Source organism: Nasonia vitripennis (assembly GCF_009193385.2).
Source record: "Nasonia vitripennis strain AsymCx chromosome 2 unlocalized genomic scaffold, Nvit_psr_1.1 chr2_random0007, whole genome shotgun sequence".
NCBI classification, from domain to species: domain Eukaryota; kingdom Metazoa; phylum Arthropoda; class Insecta; order Hymenoptera; family Pteromalidae; genus Nasonia; species Nasonia vitripennis.
In genome coordinates, this window is record NW_022279614.1 from 2,152,984 (window position 1) to 2,169,630 (window position 16,647).

The 16,647-nt window shown below is 37.0% G+C and overlaps 3 protein-coding genes across 3 annotated transcripts; 2 read left to right on the forward strand and 1 right to left on the reverse strand.

The window, feature by feature from the left end:
• Window positions 1-2,529: 2,529 nt before the first annotated feature.
• On the forward strand, window positions 2,530-3,239 carry LOC116416494. Its single transcript, XM_031925239.1, has 2 exons — window positions 2,530-2,581; window positions 2,695-3,239. Exons 1-2 carry the CDS (start codon window positions 2,530-2,532, stop codon window positions 3,237-3,239), a joined length of 597 nt encoding a protein of 198 aa, XP_031781099.1.
• A 960-nt stretch (window positions 3,240-4,199) lies between these two features.
• On the forward strand, window positions 4,200-5,363 carry LOC116416495. Its single transcript, XM_031925240.1, has one exon. It carries the CDS (start codon window positions 4,200-4,202, stop codon window positions 5,361-5,363), a length of 1,164 nt encoding a protein of 387 aa, XP_031781100.1.
• A 5,454-nt stretch (window positions 5,364-10,817) lies between these two features.
• Window positions 10,818-16,327, reverse strand: LOC116416499. Its single transcript, XM_032601561.1, has 5 exons — window positions 15,950-16,327; window positions 15,730-15,863; window positions 15,473-15,625; window positions 15,068-15,407; window positions 10,818-11,405 (listed from the first exon to the last, which is right to left on the reverse strand). The coding sequence occupies exons 1-5, from the start codon at window positions 16,143-16,145 to the stop codon at window positions 10,954-10,956; spliced, it is 1,275 nt and encodes a 424-aa protein (XP_032457452.1). The 5' UTR covers window positions 16,146-16,327; the 3' UTR covers window positions 10,818-10,953.
• Between the last annotated feature and the right edge of the window lie 320 nt (window positions 16,328-16,647).

The window sequence follows — 16,647 nt, forward strand, 5'->3', positions numbered from 1 at the left end:
ATTTCCGCAGATTTGGTTTTTTATATTTCGAACTCTCCACGCAATATTGGATTTCTTTTATCATTTCGTTTATATTCTCATTTGGATCATTTGTATTCTTAAATTTTGACCAATTTATTTGCCTAGCAGTGTTATATAGTTTTTTATAGTTGACATTCACACAATCATACTATCATTCATTCATATTTTCATTTATCATTCATACAAACACTTGGATGCGCACGTCTCGCCGTCGCTCGCTTACGCTCGCATATACATATAAATACTGTTACGCAACGCGCTGCTGCTAATGCTGGCTTGGTAGCTGGAGAGAGAAGGGGGACGCGCACGCACACTTGCGCGTCGATGGCCTGCCGTCGCTGCGTTGAATACTGCGTAGCTGCTGGTTTCGTAGGAGGTGAGAAGAGTGGGGACGGCCGAAATATTCCGTGCGCTCGCTGTATAGGCAGAGTCGGATGTTTTTTAGGATTTTTTTAAATGTATATGTTCTAGGAAGTTACACGCGGGACCGTGTATAGGGCATTACAGATGATATCTACGCGAAGTATTTTAGTAGTAAAATATTTTTCTGGAAACATCGAAGGAATAGAAGAAGACGCAGATATTTCTTAAGAAAATATTTGCATTTTAAGTATCAGTATAAAATGATCATGTACACACACATACACATACATGTATATATATATATATATATATATATATATATATATATATATATATATATATATATATATATATATATATATATATATATATATATATATATATATATATATATATATATATACAATTTCAAAACGATTCCGTTCTAATAATGAACATATTTATGTAAAATTTTAATATAATTATCAACAAAAGCAACTTGAATAATATGAAGTAAATATCAAATAAAAGGTAAGTCACACTTACTTTTTAACTTATTTCTTACACTATGCTTGTCCGTATATAATTGTGTATAATAATACGTATATAATTGTATACTCTGTACTATAGCATTAATTGAAGAAGCTTTATAGTAAACATTATTTGAAATTCAACTCATGCATAACAAATTAAGATGAAACTATTAAGATAATTAACTATTAACTACCACAATTTGATGTTTTACATTGAACCAATTGTTACTATATGAGAAAATGAACTATATATCCGGACAAACTGTGGATTTTTTGTTTTTTCTTGCGTTTATAGAAATGTTTCAATATCGAGTGTATATTTTTAATGATTTTTCACTAATTTTAATCGTTAACAATTTTTTACAGAATCAACTGTTTTTTTTTAATCAATTGTATGATGCAAAAAAATATGCATTTGCTTAAAATATGGTGTGATCCTGTTTTGAAAATACCATATTTCATTGTGGATGCGTGTTGTCTTGTGTATATATATATATATATATATATATATATATATATATATATATATATATATATATATATATATATATATATATATATATATATATATATATATATATATATGTACACACACTCACACACACACATATAAAAATGATTCTAAGAAAAGTTGGGCAAGTTATAGTCGAAAAATCGAGCTCTTGTAATTTTGAGGACACACGCACCAGACCAAGATTTTTACATGCGTTTGGACATACAATAATAAGCAACATGGGTGCTACCTCCATACTATATGACAACAAAAAGTTACGGATCAATTACTTATTGCCAAATATAGTCTTTGTTGCGCCTTGGTTAATTTATTATCTGGCCAATTGTGTGTTTTTTTAAAAACGTAGAAAATAACCGACTCTGACAAAGGTTGAGAGCAAAATAGGGTAACATTCTTGGAAAATAGGGAAAAATGCCTCCAACGTTTCTAAACTAAGATTTTAATAAATAATTGTTAATTGAAGCAAATAAACTATATTAATTAACGTGCGCCTAAACAATGAATCGAAACAAGGACTAATTTAAAAGAACGAAATTATTTTGAATAACACCACTTATATGTGCAAATCAAAAAAAAAACGGACACTTTTAGGGGTCTGAGTGAACGAAATTGATATTTGAGGGCACACCTTCCAGGCCAACTTTTTTGTGTTCCTTAGGCCACCCAGAACCCAAAAAACCTTGGGTTCCCAAGATTACGAAATACTTATTCTTTTGTCGGGCACTTGACATTCTCTTATGGGAATTTAACATGGGAAAAATAAACAAAAATTAGCCATGGTTCAACTTTACCCACTCAGTGTCTAAAGGCGCAATCCAAAAATGTGTATTACTAGGGTCGAACTTTTAGAAGAGAGCTTTAATTTGAGGGCTGATGAGTTAAAATGGTTGCCTAGGTAAAAAGTTGTCTAGGCTTGAAAGTAGCGAAAAATCACAAATACTTGGATTTTTTACGAAAATCAGTGATTTTTTCTATTTTTAAAATCCTTATAACTTTTGATCCGAGCGGTCAATTTCGGGGTTCAAATCGGGGATCGGGGAGGAGGGGGAGGAGGGTGCAGGGGACAAGCAGCTCCTTGTGCTAACCATCCCCTAATCCTACGCCGGGACGTTGGCGAAGATGGAGGACAGGCCCTGGTACGACCTCGGAATGGTGCACATGAAGGTGCACCGCCGAGAGACGCAGGGGTCTGCCGAGAATGGAAAAGAGGCTGAGGTGGAAGTGATGGAAACATAAATGGCTCCTCCTTCTCTATCTCACAAATTAACTTGCATCACTGTAAAGATGCCTCAGCAATCTTACTGAGGAATTTGACAGTGGCGCACACAGGCATAGGACTTATCCAGGATCCCTGGGTAGTGAAGGGTGCCATAAGGGGACTAGGTAACTTATTGTTAGTCTGTTTCAGGAACCCAAAGGAGCAGAGGCCAAGAGCCTGCATCGCAGTCAAGGGAGTGAACGTGCTGCCGCTACTGGACTTCGCCACAGGGGACCTAATGGCAGTTCAAACAGAGTTAGAAGACGTAGGACGGGTCGTGATAGCTTCCGCCTACCTACCGTACGATAGTACAGACAACCCGACAAGGGAAGTCCAAAGGTTAGTGGAACACTGCATGCTTAACACCAATGCTAGGGGAGTTAGACTACTTGATTATCTCGCGGGAACAGACCTAGAGATAATGAACGTTGGTAACACACCCACATTCAGGAACGCTGCTAGAGAGGAAGTGATAGACCTAACTCTGTCATCCACCAAGATAGCGTATCTGATCGGCGAATGGCGAGTGAGCGACGAACCATCGTTGTCGGACCACTCGCTGATCATATAACTTAAGACCGTTGAAAGAATGGTCGACAGATACATTTGAGATATGGTCTTGAAGGACGAAGGGCTACATAAGGAGCAACATGCCTACAGGGCTGGCAGATCTACCGAGATAGTACTTTATAGAGCAGTATCTACGATCGAAACACAGTTGAATGCTAAAAGATACACCGTAGGCGCACTACTGGACATCGAAGGAGCATTCAACCACACATCGCGAGAGGTGATCAATAGAGCTATGAATAGCCACAAGATCCCTCTAGCAATAGCGGGATGGATTGACCACATGTTGGGAAACCGGAACCTAGAAGCGAGTAAAGGCAGCACAACACTCAAAGGCACAGTGAGGTCAGGATGCCCCCAAGGTGGCGTCCTTTCACCACTAATATGGTGCTTGGTAGTGGACGAGCTGCTGACTCAACTAAACAACACAGGCTGCACGGCTATTGGATACGCGGACGATATCCTAATAATTGCACGTGGCTCTTTTCTTGACCCCCTGATGGGAGTAATGCAAGGAGCCCTAACGTTAGTTAACAAGTGCTGCAACAAGACCGGACTATCTGTCAATCCAGCCAAGACGGAGATCCTGGTCTGCACCAGAAGATACAAATGGAAAAGGGAATGTAACTTGACTCTTGGGGGACAAAAACTATCTCTTAAGAGTCATGTCAAATACCTGGGAGTCATCCTGGACAGTAAGCTGTCCTGGAAGCAACATCTGGAATATGTAATAGGCAAGGTCACGGCCAACCTGTAGCAACTGAGAAGAGTCATAGGCAGGAACTGGGGCCTGTCGGCAGAGGCCATGAGATGGATATATGAGGCTGTTCTCAAACCCAGGCTGAGGTACGGAGCGGCGGTGTGGTGGAAGCGAACAGCCCTCTCCACCTGAAACATCCTCCTAGAGCGACTAAGGAGTCTAATCGTGAGGAGCATCTCGGGCGCAATCAAGTCGACACCAATGGCTGCACTGGGACTGCTGCTTAATATAGAACCACTAAAAGTGACACTGGCTGCAGCGGCTGCGCAAGCCCTGCACAGGATCACCAACTCGCTCGGGAAAGGCAATATGCAGGGACTACCACAGCTCCCCAAAGGATTGGACGAAAAAGGGATTCTTCGGATGAGCAAAACCCTCCTGTTTGATAAGAAATATAGATTAAGCATCCCATCCCGTGTGGAACGGGATGACGAAAGAATAAACATCCCGAACAACGGAGACCTGTGGTATACAGACGGATCCAGAAGGAAGCATGCCGCAGGAGCGGGGGTGTACTGTCGTCAGAACGGCGTTGGAACAATCCTGCCGTTGAGTCGATATACCACCGTACTACAAACGGAGCTGATAGCAATCATGTGGGCGGCGCAAGCAGCATTAGCAGGGAGCATGCGCCCGCGGATTTATATCTGCTCTTATAGCAAGAGTGCCCTACAAGCACGTGATAGCTTCGCCACTAAATCTAGGCTGGTATGGGACTGTGTGCAGACCCTAAACAGACTAGCTCTCAAAGCAAGTGTCACACTATTATGGGTCCCGGGGCACAACGGTGTTAAGGGAAACATGATAGCAGACGACCTGGCTAAGCTAGGCGCAAAAAGCGACCTTATAGGACCAGAACCGGCTGTCCGACTCTGCCAGAGTCTGATCAAAGGGGAGATCAGACAATGGGCAAGCAATGAGACCAACCGGATCTGGGAAGAAATCGCCACGTGCGGCAAAACTAAAGCCTTCGTGACGACAGATAATGCAAAAGATTGGTCCAGAGCAATTCTAGGACTCAAAAGGGATAAAACCAAGCTGCTCGTAGAGATCCTCACAGATCACGGCATCCTAAATGCCCACAGACATGCAATGGGACTAAGCAAAGACCCATTCTGCAGATTTTGCTGCACGTATGAGGAGACCCCTGAACACCTCCTGTGCAACTGCTCCGCCATAACGGGCATGAGGCGGCGCCATCTAGGTGCCCCTTTCTTAGAAGCGGAAGATGTTCAAGCCAAGCACGCCCCCGGAATTCTTTCATTCTGGGAGGCGATTGGCGCTTGTTTAGCGACTGAACTAACCGGAGGGACGCCAAGGGATTACCCATGCGTCCAGTGGTCTGTACAAGACCGACTCCCATAGTAATAATAATAATAATAATCGGTAGTTTTCCATTTTTGAGGAATTTCAAATGTATCGACTTCTCCTATTTCTAACAAAAAAGAGGAAAATTCTACATTATTCGAACGTATATTTTTATTGAGCTTCAAGATTTTAGAAAGAGGCCACAAAGTTGAATATTTAATTGTTTCTTCTATGATACAGTTTCGGTATCCATGTTTAATTACTGGAAGAATTTGTCTGAAATCTCCTCCTAATACTATTAATTTTCCCGCCAAAGGAATATCGTTACGACATACATCTTGTAAAGTACGATTAATAATTTCTTAAGCTTTTTTAGATATCATTGAAGCTTCATCCCAAATTATTAAATCTGCCTCTCTTAATCTTTTTTTGTCAGACTCTAATTTCAAAAAAGCACTTTCAATAGTATTTAAATCTAAAGGCAATCTGAAGGTTCGATGACTTATCAATCCCCTAGGTAACAAAATAGACGCGATACCAGTCCATGCCATTGATAAAACTTTTTTGTTTAATGACATGTAATAATAAATTAATGTTTTATATAAAAACGTTTTTCCCGAACCTCCAGGTCCATCAATGAAATAAATTTTGTGTTCATTGTCAACTAACTCTTCAAAAATTGCCTTTTGATCATCGGTCAATTGATCAAACATACATTTAAAGATATCGGCACTTTGTAAGACATTATCTATAGATGCATCATCATTAATAATACTATTTGGTTGGTAAACTGAAATCTTTGCAAGATTTTTCTTCATTCTCTAATATAATTTGAATATGAGATAGAGCATTATTCTCTTTATTTGTCTTAAAATCTTCGGTGAAATAATTTTTAAATTTGTTCCAAATTGTATTACCCTGTATGTTTTCTGCTAAAATAAACCATGCAAAAAATTTACGTAATTGAAATGGTAACATGATGTGACAAGCTTCTTCAAAAATAATAAAAATATGTGAATCATCTCTATTAAGCCCATTGCAAGTGCTGCGTCTTTATATGTTTGATACTCTATATCTTTATGATTTTTCAAATCTTCAAATGAAGTTGGACCTCTTGCTCGATTTAGTATTAATTTAAAAAAAATCTCTCAGTATCTTTTGGTGATACGATATTAAGTCGAGCAATAGTATTGTATTGAGAAAAACGTGAACGTTTTATCCAAGATTTTGATTTTTTATTAAATCTATAATATTCAGGCAGTTCAACATATTTAAGTGTTTTTGCAAAATCATCAATTTTATTTAATTTAAACCATGCTGTTAAAGTAGTTTCTTTATTGTTTAAGGCTTGCAATTCTTTATTTTCTTCGTAAACTATATGTTGTTGATCTTTTGTATGGATTCCTAAACGTTCTACAGCGGGTATTTTACCACAAAGAGGATATCCTTGTAGACGCCAAGCAGCTTCCATTGGGCTTAAATATCTACCATCTACATACTGAATGAGTTCATCATGTACTATGGGAGTTTCTTCGCTAGAATTATTTGGATTTTCAATTTTTTTCATCTTACATAATACTCTATCTCCACCTTTGTGAATATAATCGAATATGTATTTAATACTTTGAATTGATGCACAATATTCGACATTAATATGACACTTATACTTTTTCAATAAAAAGTTATTATAAGGAACAACCATTGTGTTGTCAACTGGAATAATTTTTCTAAATTTTTTAATTCGATAAGTATAGTTTTGTGAAATGTTATTTCTTCTTCGATATTCAGGATAACCACTTTCTTTAAAAATGGTGATATCGCGGAATGGTTTTGGAAATTTTATTTTACAAATAGTCTTATTTTTGATGATGCAAGGAGATTTATCTGTATGTGGTCCATGTAACATATGTTTAATTACTAATTTTTGTAAACCTTTATCTGAATTATCAAGAATTTCAGCAGAAATGTATTTGTCAATAGATTGAGGTGTCATGAGCTTGTTTTTTGGATGTAGCGTAACTACAATATGAGCGTGTGGTAATCCTCTCTTTTGAAATTCTATTGTAATGACATAAGCTATTGCTTTTTATCATAAAGGTAACATTTTTATATCATCTATTATAAAATAGATTGGTTATTAAGTAAAAAAATGAATTTCTATCTGAATACCAAATTGATTTATTTACATTAATTTCAGAATATATCAGACAATAAAAACGAGAGTTAAAATATGATTTCAAGATTAAATTCCAAAAAAACCTATCCAAATTGACTATCTACAGATGAACTGTCCTTTTTTAATTATTTACAATACTTTTATATAAATAAATATTTACATTTTTTATACTCAATTTATTATTTATCAATACAACATAATAAAAACCAAAATTTAGGGGTTGGCGAGCGGAGCGAGCAGGGTGGTACCCCCCTAGTATATATATATATATATATATATACATATATAATACAAGTTTATAAAAATTGAGAATCGTTTATTAAGTTTACCAATTAAATTAACTACTTTTTATAAATTAATAGATATATTGGCTACTTTTTAAAAGGTAGAATAACATTATAAGAAAAAAGCTCAGGCAGTTGGGTGTTCAATTGGCACGCCGGCGACCCTGGTTCAATTTTTTTCTCATCTCCGGTTCCACAGGGTTTTTTTTCTTATTGAATTCGCCTCTTGTTGTGTACCGTGCTTTTTATAATCAGTGCATCGATAACGCTCTTTTTAGCCTGAAAAAGCAGCTAATGTCACACAGACCGACGGTATATACATACATATATGAGTGTGTGTCCCACCCACACACGCACACATACACACACATATGAAAATACAAATATCTCAGGTGAAAGTGTTTCCCTAGGGGCGAAAGTACTTACTGTTATGAAGAATATTTGTAATTCTAAAAATATAATATTGTGCCTAACTGTGCCATACTGTTTCATACTGCGCTATACTGTACCACACTGTGCCAAACTGTGCGTTATGTCCGATATGTCATGAGTGAGCATAATGTGGCACAGTTACCACGATTTGACATAGTTTAGCATGCTTGAGCACAGCTGATTATTTCCACCAGAGTAGTTATTGTTTTGAATAATTTGCAATCAATATACTATTAAATTCAGCCAAACATACAGTCCTAACTTTTGCCTTTTTCCTTTCTTAGGTAATCCTTCCTGGATCCATATTTGCGCCCTATCCTCCCAGAAATAGAGAAATGCCTACCCACTAAATTTGTTTGTACTTAAAAATTAAAAAAAGGATTTTTGTATTAAAATATCGTTAAGTAAAATGCCTTCCAAAAGGTATCGTAAGGAGTGGGAACGTGAGCCTCATTTTAATCCTTGGTTAAGAAAAGCTATTAATAAAGTAGATGCGTATTGCACGCTTTGTAGGTACGCCCTACAGCCTAGGAAAGACACTCTTAAACGGCACATGAAATCATGTTGTTGATATAGCTCTAAAATTAGCTCGAAAAAAAAATGTTATAAATTCCGTTGAAGAAGAAAACAATATTAAAGGAGATTCATTAGTAAATGGGGTGGAAGAAAATGCAGCTAATGATGAGCTATCAAACGTAAATGTTAGTTCAGAGAATCCCCCAAATTTTGAAACTCAACCCGAATCTATTGATACCGTAGTATCGAAACCTACAGATCGATCGATAGGTAAAGTTTATAAAGAGTATCACCGAGGTTTTCAAGAAAAATGGATTAACAAGGAAGGTTATAGAAAATGTATTAAGCCTATAGAAGGCAACAAGAAAAGAGTTTTATGTACTGTTTGTCAGGAATCAATGACAGCTACAACCACGGTAATAGATAATCACTTAAACTCCTTAAAACATAGACATACAAATGGTGAAGATGTTGAAATGAATCCAAAATTCGATCCTGCGGTTGCTGCCGCTGAAATTCGTATAGCTGCTTTATGCGCGGATCACAATTTGTCATTTCGATTTACAAATAATATGATACAGTTTATGAAATCAGTATTACCTGATTCGGAATTACTTGAAAAAGTTAAAATCGATGATAAAAAAGTTCAGAATATCATTAATAACGTCATAGCTATTTGGCATAAAGATGGGTTAATCGATATTTTGAATAAGACGAAATTTTCAATATTAGTAGACGAATCAACAGATGAATCTGTTGATTCTTACTTGTGCATTAATGTGCGCTATATGGACGAAGAAAAAGAAAAAATTGTTGATACATTATGGGAGTTAGTTGCAGTGTATGACGATGATGAGAATTCGACTGCAAGCACAGAAAATTTATACAAAAAAATAATATCATCTTTTACAGACGTAAATGTTAATACAAGAAATATCATGGCATTTTGTTCGGATGGTGCGAATGTCATGAAAGGAGAAAAAAACTCAGTATTTCAAAGATTAGAATGTTTAAATCCAGATGTAATACTGGTTAGATGTAAATGTCATCTAGAACATTTATGTGCTCGAGATGCAGTCAAAAAATGTCCAAATGAGTATATAAATTTTTGGCCAGCTCTTTATAATTATTATTATTTATCCTCTAGTTCTAAAAAAATGAATAGATGGAAAGTTGCACAAAAGAAAATGGGATTGAAGCCAATTAAAATATTGAAACCTTGTGCAACAAGGTGGCTAGAATCATTACAAGACATCCAACGCATTCTTCGTAGGTTCCCATGTTTGAAATTTTTTCTGCACGAAGAACTACAATTTATAGAGAACAGTACCAACTCACAAAGTACTGAACAATCTTTGGAAGCATTATTAAATGTGATAGATGATGTTCACTGTGAAGCTTACTTCATATTTCTAGAAGCCACACTATCTATAATAGTGAGAGCGAATGGAATATTGCAGTCTGAGACCCCAATTACATCCGAAGATCAAGACTTGTCGATTGCTTATATACAAATTTTACGCCGGTACATGGAGGAAGAAAACATAGAAAATTCTATTCGAAAATCTAAGATATCAGAGATTGATCCGGCTAATCGTGAATATTTCAAAACAAAAGTAGATTTAGATCCACACCCTGGCGGAAAAATGTGCAGTTTTTTTTTAGTTTTTTTCTGTTTTTTTCTGCTTTTTATGGTTTTATTCTGTACTTTTATGTTGATCGTAGTTGTAAGTTAAATATTTCTGTTAAAACATGTTAAAAAAGGTATAATTGCGTTAAAAGTTATAAAAAAATTTGTATAAAAATGTATTTTTTCCACCAAATTTGGAAATTCGAAACAATAAAATGCATTAAAATATAAACATAAATAAAAATCTACTAATTTATGTTACAAATAACCGAAAAAAACAGAAAAAAACTAAAAAATACAGAAATAAGCAAGAAAAAATAGGAAATAATTTTGCAAAGCTAATAAATACTATAATAAGTTAATAAAAGCAGATCGATTTTAGTGATGCACAACAAATATAATTTACAGAATTATTAATATAAAATCTAAAACATTGAATAATTTTCATGGAGATTAATTGCATGAATTAGGCATTTTGTCATTATATATTATTTTTATTGATTTTTTACATTTTTTACAAGTCTGAAAAATATAAAAATATTTTGTTACTCTTCGCGCATTAATATAAAAATATTATATTTATTAATAATCAACAATATCAAAATACTATTATAATTCTATCATTTCTGTATTAGCATCCTCGTTGCTTTCTCCTAATTCTGGATACTGCTCTATCAGCTTCATGTGAGCTTTGGCATTAACGATAGCTCTATGAGCATATATATTTGCTTTTGACGTATAGACTTTACTTAAATAGTCAGAGTAATTATAGTGCTCTAAGTAGTGAGTAAAATGTTGATTCACCGTCCTCTTCTTTTTGGGTGTAAGAACTTTTTTATCCAATGTTTTTTTAGATTTTTTTATGCATCTTTCAGACAGATCTTTGTATCCCCAAGTAGCATAGCATAAATTAATATAAAACTTGCTTGGCTCATCTTTAGAATATGCGTTATCTACTGCTTCGGCACGAGCCATTATGCCACTGCCTGTATTTATTGGCGTAGGGAATCCTTCTCTTTTTTTTGTGGGCTGTTTTTCAGACTCCTTGTCAGCTTTAGCACCTATTTTTATGAATAAAAATAAAATAAAAATATATTTACATATGATCTATGCATATAAATAAAACAATTTGCGATGTTTGTTTTATTATATTAAGATAGTTAACTAAATAACCTCTAAAAGTAAGTCTAATTAGTACAAATTTTTAATAATAATGACGAATAAAGTAATTTAATGCCAATGCATATTAATTATTTGGTTGATGTTCATTTATGCAGATTCTTTAATAACATAAATATCGTGAATAAACAAGAAATTACACGTGCACGCTCATTTTGACTACAGGCACGGTACTACCTTAACACGAATAAGTAAAAGTATGAAACTCCAGGTAAATACAATCTCTAAAAAAATAACTTTTAAAAAAGTAAAAAGTTAGGCAAGTTTAATATATTTCGCAACAAAATTACAGATTGAAAAGTACTAAGATCAATCAAACAAAGTCAAGTTTATTATATTTAATCGTGATGAAGCAAGGAACAACTCTCAAGATAATTACTACGTAACTTGCCATGCCCGTTTCATTGTACTTATGGTGTTTGTATGACGTTCTAATACATAAAAGGAAATTTTAGTTGTTCACCAATAAACAAAATTAAACGGGCATGGCAAGTTACGTAATACTTATCTTGAGAGTTGTTCCTTGCTTCATCACGATTAAATATAATAAACTTGACTTTGTTTGATTGATCTTAGTACTTTTCAATCTGTAATTTTGTTGCGAAATATATTAAACTTGCCTAACTTTTTACTTTTTTAAAAGTTATTTTTTTTAGAGATTTCAATCCTTTTTAGTAAAATTTTTTGAGTATTTCATATTCGACGTCGTAGAAATAAAATATAAGCATATTTAGCACCTTTAGATCAAAGCTTTTTTGTAACATTTTTATCACTAACATGAGATCACTGATTGTTGATATACACCACCCTTGAATTATTTCTACGCCAAGACACCAAAACCCACGGCGCGAACTATCCAGACCTCGTTATCGGACACCCTGTACACCTAGACGCCGTCATCGTATGATTTATTTACCTAGACACCAAAAACCACGAAGCGCACGACCTAGACCTCGTCATCGGCCACCCTGTACACCTGGACACCGCGTTCAAGTGATTTTTACACCTAGACACCAAAAACCACGGAGCAAACTACCTAGACCTCGTCATCGGCCACCCTGTACACCTAGACACCGCCCTCGAATTATTTCAACACCAAAAGCCACGGAGCGAACTACCTAGACCTCGTCATCGGCCACCCTGTACACCTAGGTACCGCCCTCGAATTATTTCAACACCTAGACACCAAAAACCACGGTGCGAACTACCTAGACCTCGCCATCGGCCGCCCTGTACACCTAGGTGCCGTCCTCGTATGATTTATTTATCTAAACACCAAAAATCACGGAGCGCACCACCTAGACCTCGCCATCGGCCGCCCTGTACACCTAGATACCGTCCTCGTATGATTTATTTATCTAAACACCAAAAATCACGGAGCGCACCACCTAGACGTCGTCATCGGCCACCCTGTACACCTGGACACCGCGTTCAAGTGATTTTTACACCTAGACACCAAAAACCACGGAGCAAACTACCTAGACCTCGTCATCGGCCACCCTGTACACCTAGACACCGCCCTCGAATTATTTCAACACCAAAAGCCACGGAGCGAACTACCTAGACCTCGTCATCGGCCACCCTGTACACCTAGGTACCGCCCTCGAATTATTTCAACACCTAGACACCAAAAACCACGGTGCGAACTACCTAGACCTCGCCATCGGCCGCCCTGTACACCTAGATACCGTCCTCGTATGATTTATTTATCTAAACACCAAAAATCACGGAGCGCACCACCTAGACGTCGTCATCGGCCACCCTGTACACCTGGACACCGCGTTCAAGTGATTTTTACACCTAGACACCAAAAACCACGGAGCAAACTACCTAGACCTCGTCATCGGCCACCCTGTACACCTAGACACCGCCCTCGAATTATTTCAACACCAAAAGCCACGGAGCGCACGACCTAGACCTCGTCATCGGCCACCCTGTACACCTGGACACCGCGTTCAAATGATTTTTACACCTAGACACCAAAAACCACGGAGCGAACTACCTAGAACTCGTCATCGGCCACCCTGTACACCTAGACACCGCCCTCGAATTATTTCAACACCAAAAGCCACGGAGCGAACTACCTAGACCTCGTCATCGGCCACCCTGTACACCTAGGTACCGCCCTCGAATTATTTCAACACCTAGACACCAAAAACCACGGTGCGAACTACCTAGACCTCGCCATCGGCCGCCCTGTACACCTAGACACCGCCCTCGAATTATTTCAACACCAAAAGCCACGGAGCGAACTACCTAGACCTCGTCATCGGCCACCCTGTACACCTAGGTACCGCCCTCGAATTATTTCAACACCTAGACACCAAAAACCACGGTGCGAACTACCTAGACCTCGCCATCGGCCGCCCTGTACACCTAGATACCGTCCTCGTATGATTTATTTATCTAAACACCAAAAATCACGGAGCGCACCACCTAGACGTCGTCATCGGCCACCCTGTACACCTGGACACCGCGTTCAAGTGATTTTTACACCTAGACACCAAAAACCACGGAGCAAACTACCTAGACCTCGTCATCGGCCACCCTGTACACCTAGACACCGCCCTCGAATTATTTCAACACCAAAAGCCACGGAGCGAACTACCTAGACCTCGTCATCGGCCACCCTGTACACCTAGGTACCGCCCTCGAATTATTTCAACACCTAGACACCAAAAACCACGGTGCGAACTACCTAGACCTCGCCATCGGCCGCCCTGTACACCTAGGTGCCGTCCTCGTATGATTTATTTATCTAAACACCAAAAATCACGGAGCGCACCACCTAGACGTCGTCATCAGCTACCCTATTTATCTAGACACCTTCCTTGAAAGATTTTTACACCAAAACACCGAATACTACGGAGCACACATTTATAATTCAAGCAGAGGAGCAGACAATGTAGGCTCAATAGCTTGTGCGGCCAACTTCACAGTCTAACCACTCGGTCAAACTGCACGCAGCTAACTTAACGGTCTTACCACTTTTTGGGCTGAAGAAAAATTAAGCAAGTGATTTCAGCATTTTTGTTCACCTGCATACTTGTTTATTATGTTAAAGCTGGTTTATTGCTGATATTTTGGTTTAAAATCATAGTTTGGCATACCAGTATAAACATTTATCAAAATTAGCTGGTTACATGAATGATAAATAATTTATTTCCTTAATTGAAAATTCGAGAGACCAATATAGAAGTAAATAGTGTCACGGGCGCCGCGGCGTCGTCTGCTTCTCAAACTCGCCTTCGTGGCGCTCCCGCGCCACTTGACTTAATGCATGTCTTCAGAATCATAATACAAATTATCATGCAAAATTTCAGCTTTGTTGTTGGCATAATACTTTTAGAATCCAACCACAAACAACATGCCATCCGAGCAATTGAATTAATAAAAATTTGTTATTCGCTCTCATTGGAAGGCTGTGACATGTAAGGAGCTTCACTTTTGCATGAGAATTTGTATTATAATTTCAAATGAATAATTCAAAAATAAAAAATAAATTTGTATTATGATTTCAAAGCTTGAACTTTTTGTAACTAACCTGTTTGCGCAGTTTTGCATGCCTTCTTATTTAGCTGCAGTAATTTTTCTTGAAAAAGTCGATTTGATCGTACTAAAATTGTGTTTTTCTTTTTTTCCTCTGCCAATTTTTTCTCAAATTCTTTCTTGGTACGCTCTAACAAGGAATTATCACTTTCACCTGATGCTCCATTCTCTTCATTTCTATTTGTAGTTTCTTCTTCTTCCCCATTATCTGACATTCCATCATCATCATCTATATTTTGAAAAGGAGGTGAATCTGAGCGATTTCCTGCTTGTTCGTCATCTCCAGCTAATGGATCAATATCTGAATCCGTAAATGTACCATCTGATTGATTCTCCTGCAAAAAGCATAAAATTAGTACAAATACAAAGAACATTATGTATACTATAAAAAAGTACATACGTTTGGAGGTGATTTAGGTGGGCTTATGCTTAAAAATGATTTTGGTGTGCTTGTCGTGGGTAAACCTGTCGTTCTAACGCTCGCATTTGAATAAGCTCTGATAATCTCTGAATTTGTCTTTTCAGATGCAATTTTTCTTTTCTTTGCTACTACCTATAAAAAATATGATATGAATATTAACATATACCGAAAATTGTAATTAAAAACCAAAATATATAGGCAGAATTGCATCGATAAACGATATTAAATTTGCATACCTTTTTATTTTTTTGAGCTTTATGCTTTTCAGCAGCGGGTGTCAAGTTTGGTGTTTTTTCTAAATCAGATTTATTTAGATTTGGTACTTTCACTCTTTGTTTTGACAAGTAGTTTTTCAAATCTTTGGCATTTTCTGAAAAAATGTACATTTTTATTAACAACATTTAATGAAATGATGTATATCAAAATAAAATCAAAGGTAAATTTGTTATAACGTACGTGCTACAATTAAAATTTGGCACACTTCCTGTTTTTCTGAGTCATTTAGATAGCACTTGAATGGTTTTGATGAAAATTCAACACTCTGGTTTCCCAAATTTTCATAACTAAAATTCACAATATCAGACTCTTCTAAAGTGTAGTATTTTGTTTTTGCCTTTACATAGACATATGCATACAATGTTTCTGCCGCCATAATTACATGTGTATGTAAATTTTGCAAAAGCAGTTTTATTTTTTTTACGACTTTCACTTTTTGAATGACGGATCAGAGCTTTTTCCTAATATATTCAGCGGGACATCGGAGACAAATGCATAAGAGGTTACAATCGTATTACACGCGTATTGGTGTATTATACCTGCGAACTATATATATATATCAAACTGTGAACTGAACCTGCATGTATGGGTCCGTTCGTTTTATTAAAACTGTCGATTCACATTTCGTTCCGTCATCCATGGACCATGATCCGCCGAGCTACGAACACACACTGTATACCATCGACGTTGGGCGGCAAAATTAATTAATAAACTAATTAATAAAAGAATGAAACAATGTTGCTGCTGATTCTTCAGTGCGCCCATCGCACGGTATCCGTCCGAAGTGCACTTTTGCGCTACCGTCGGCTGCATAGCTATGTTCACGGCACACGCACAGTCGCGGGCTTCGCGGCACAGGAATGGAAAAACGGAACACG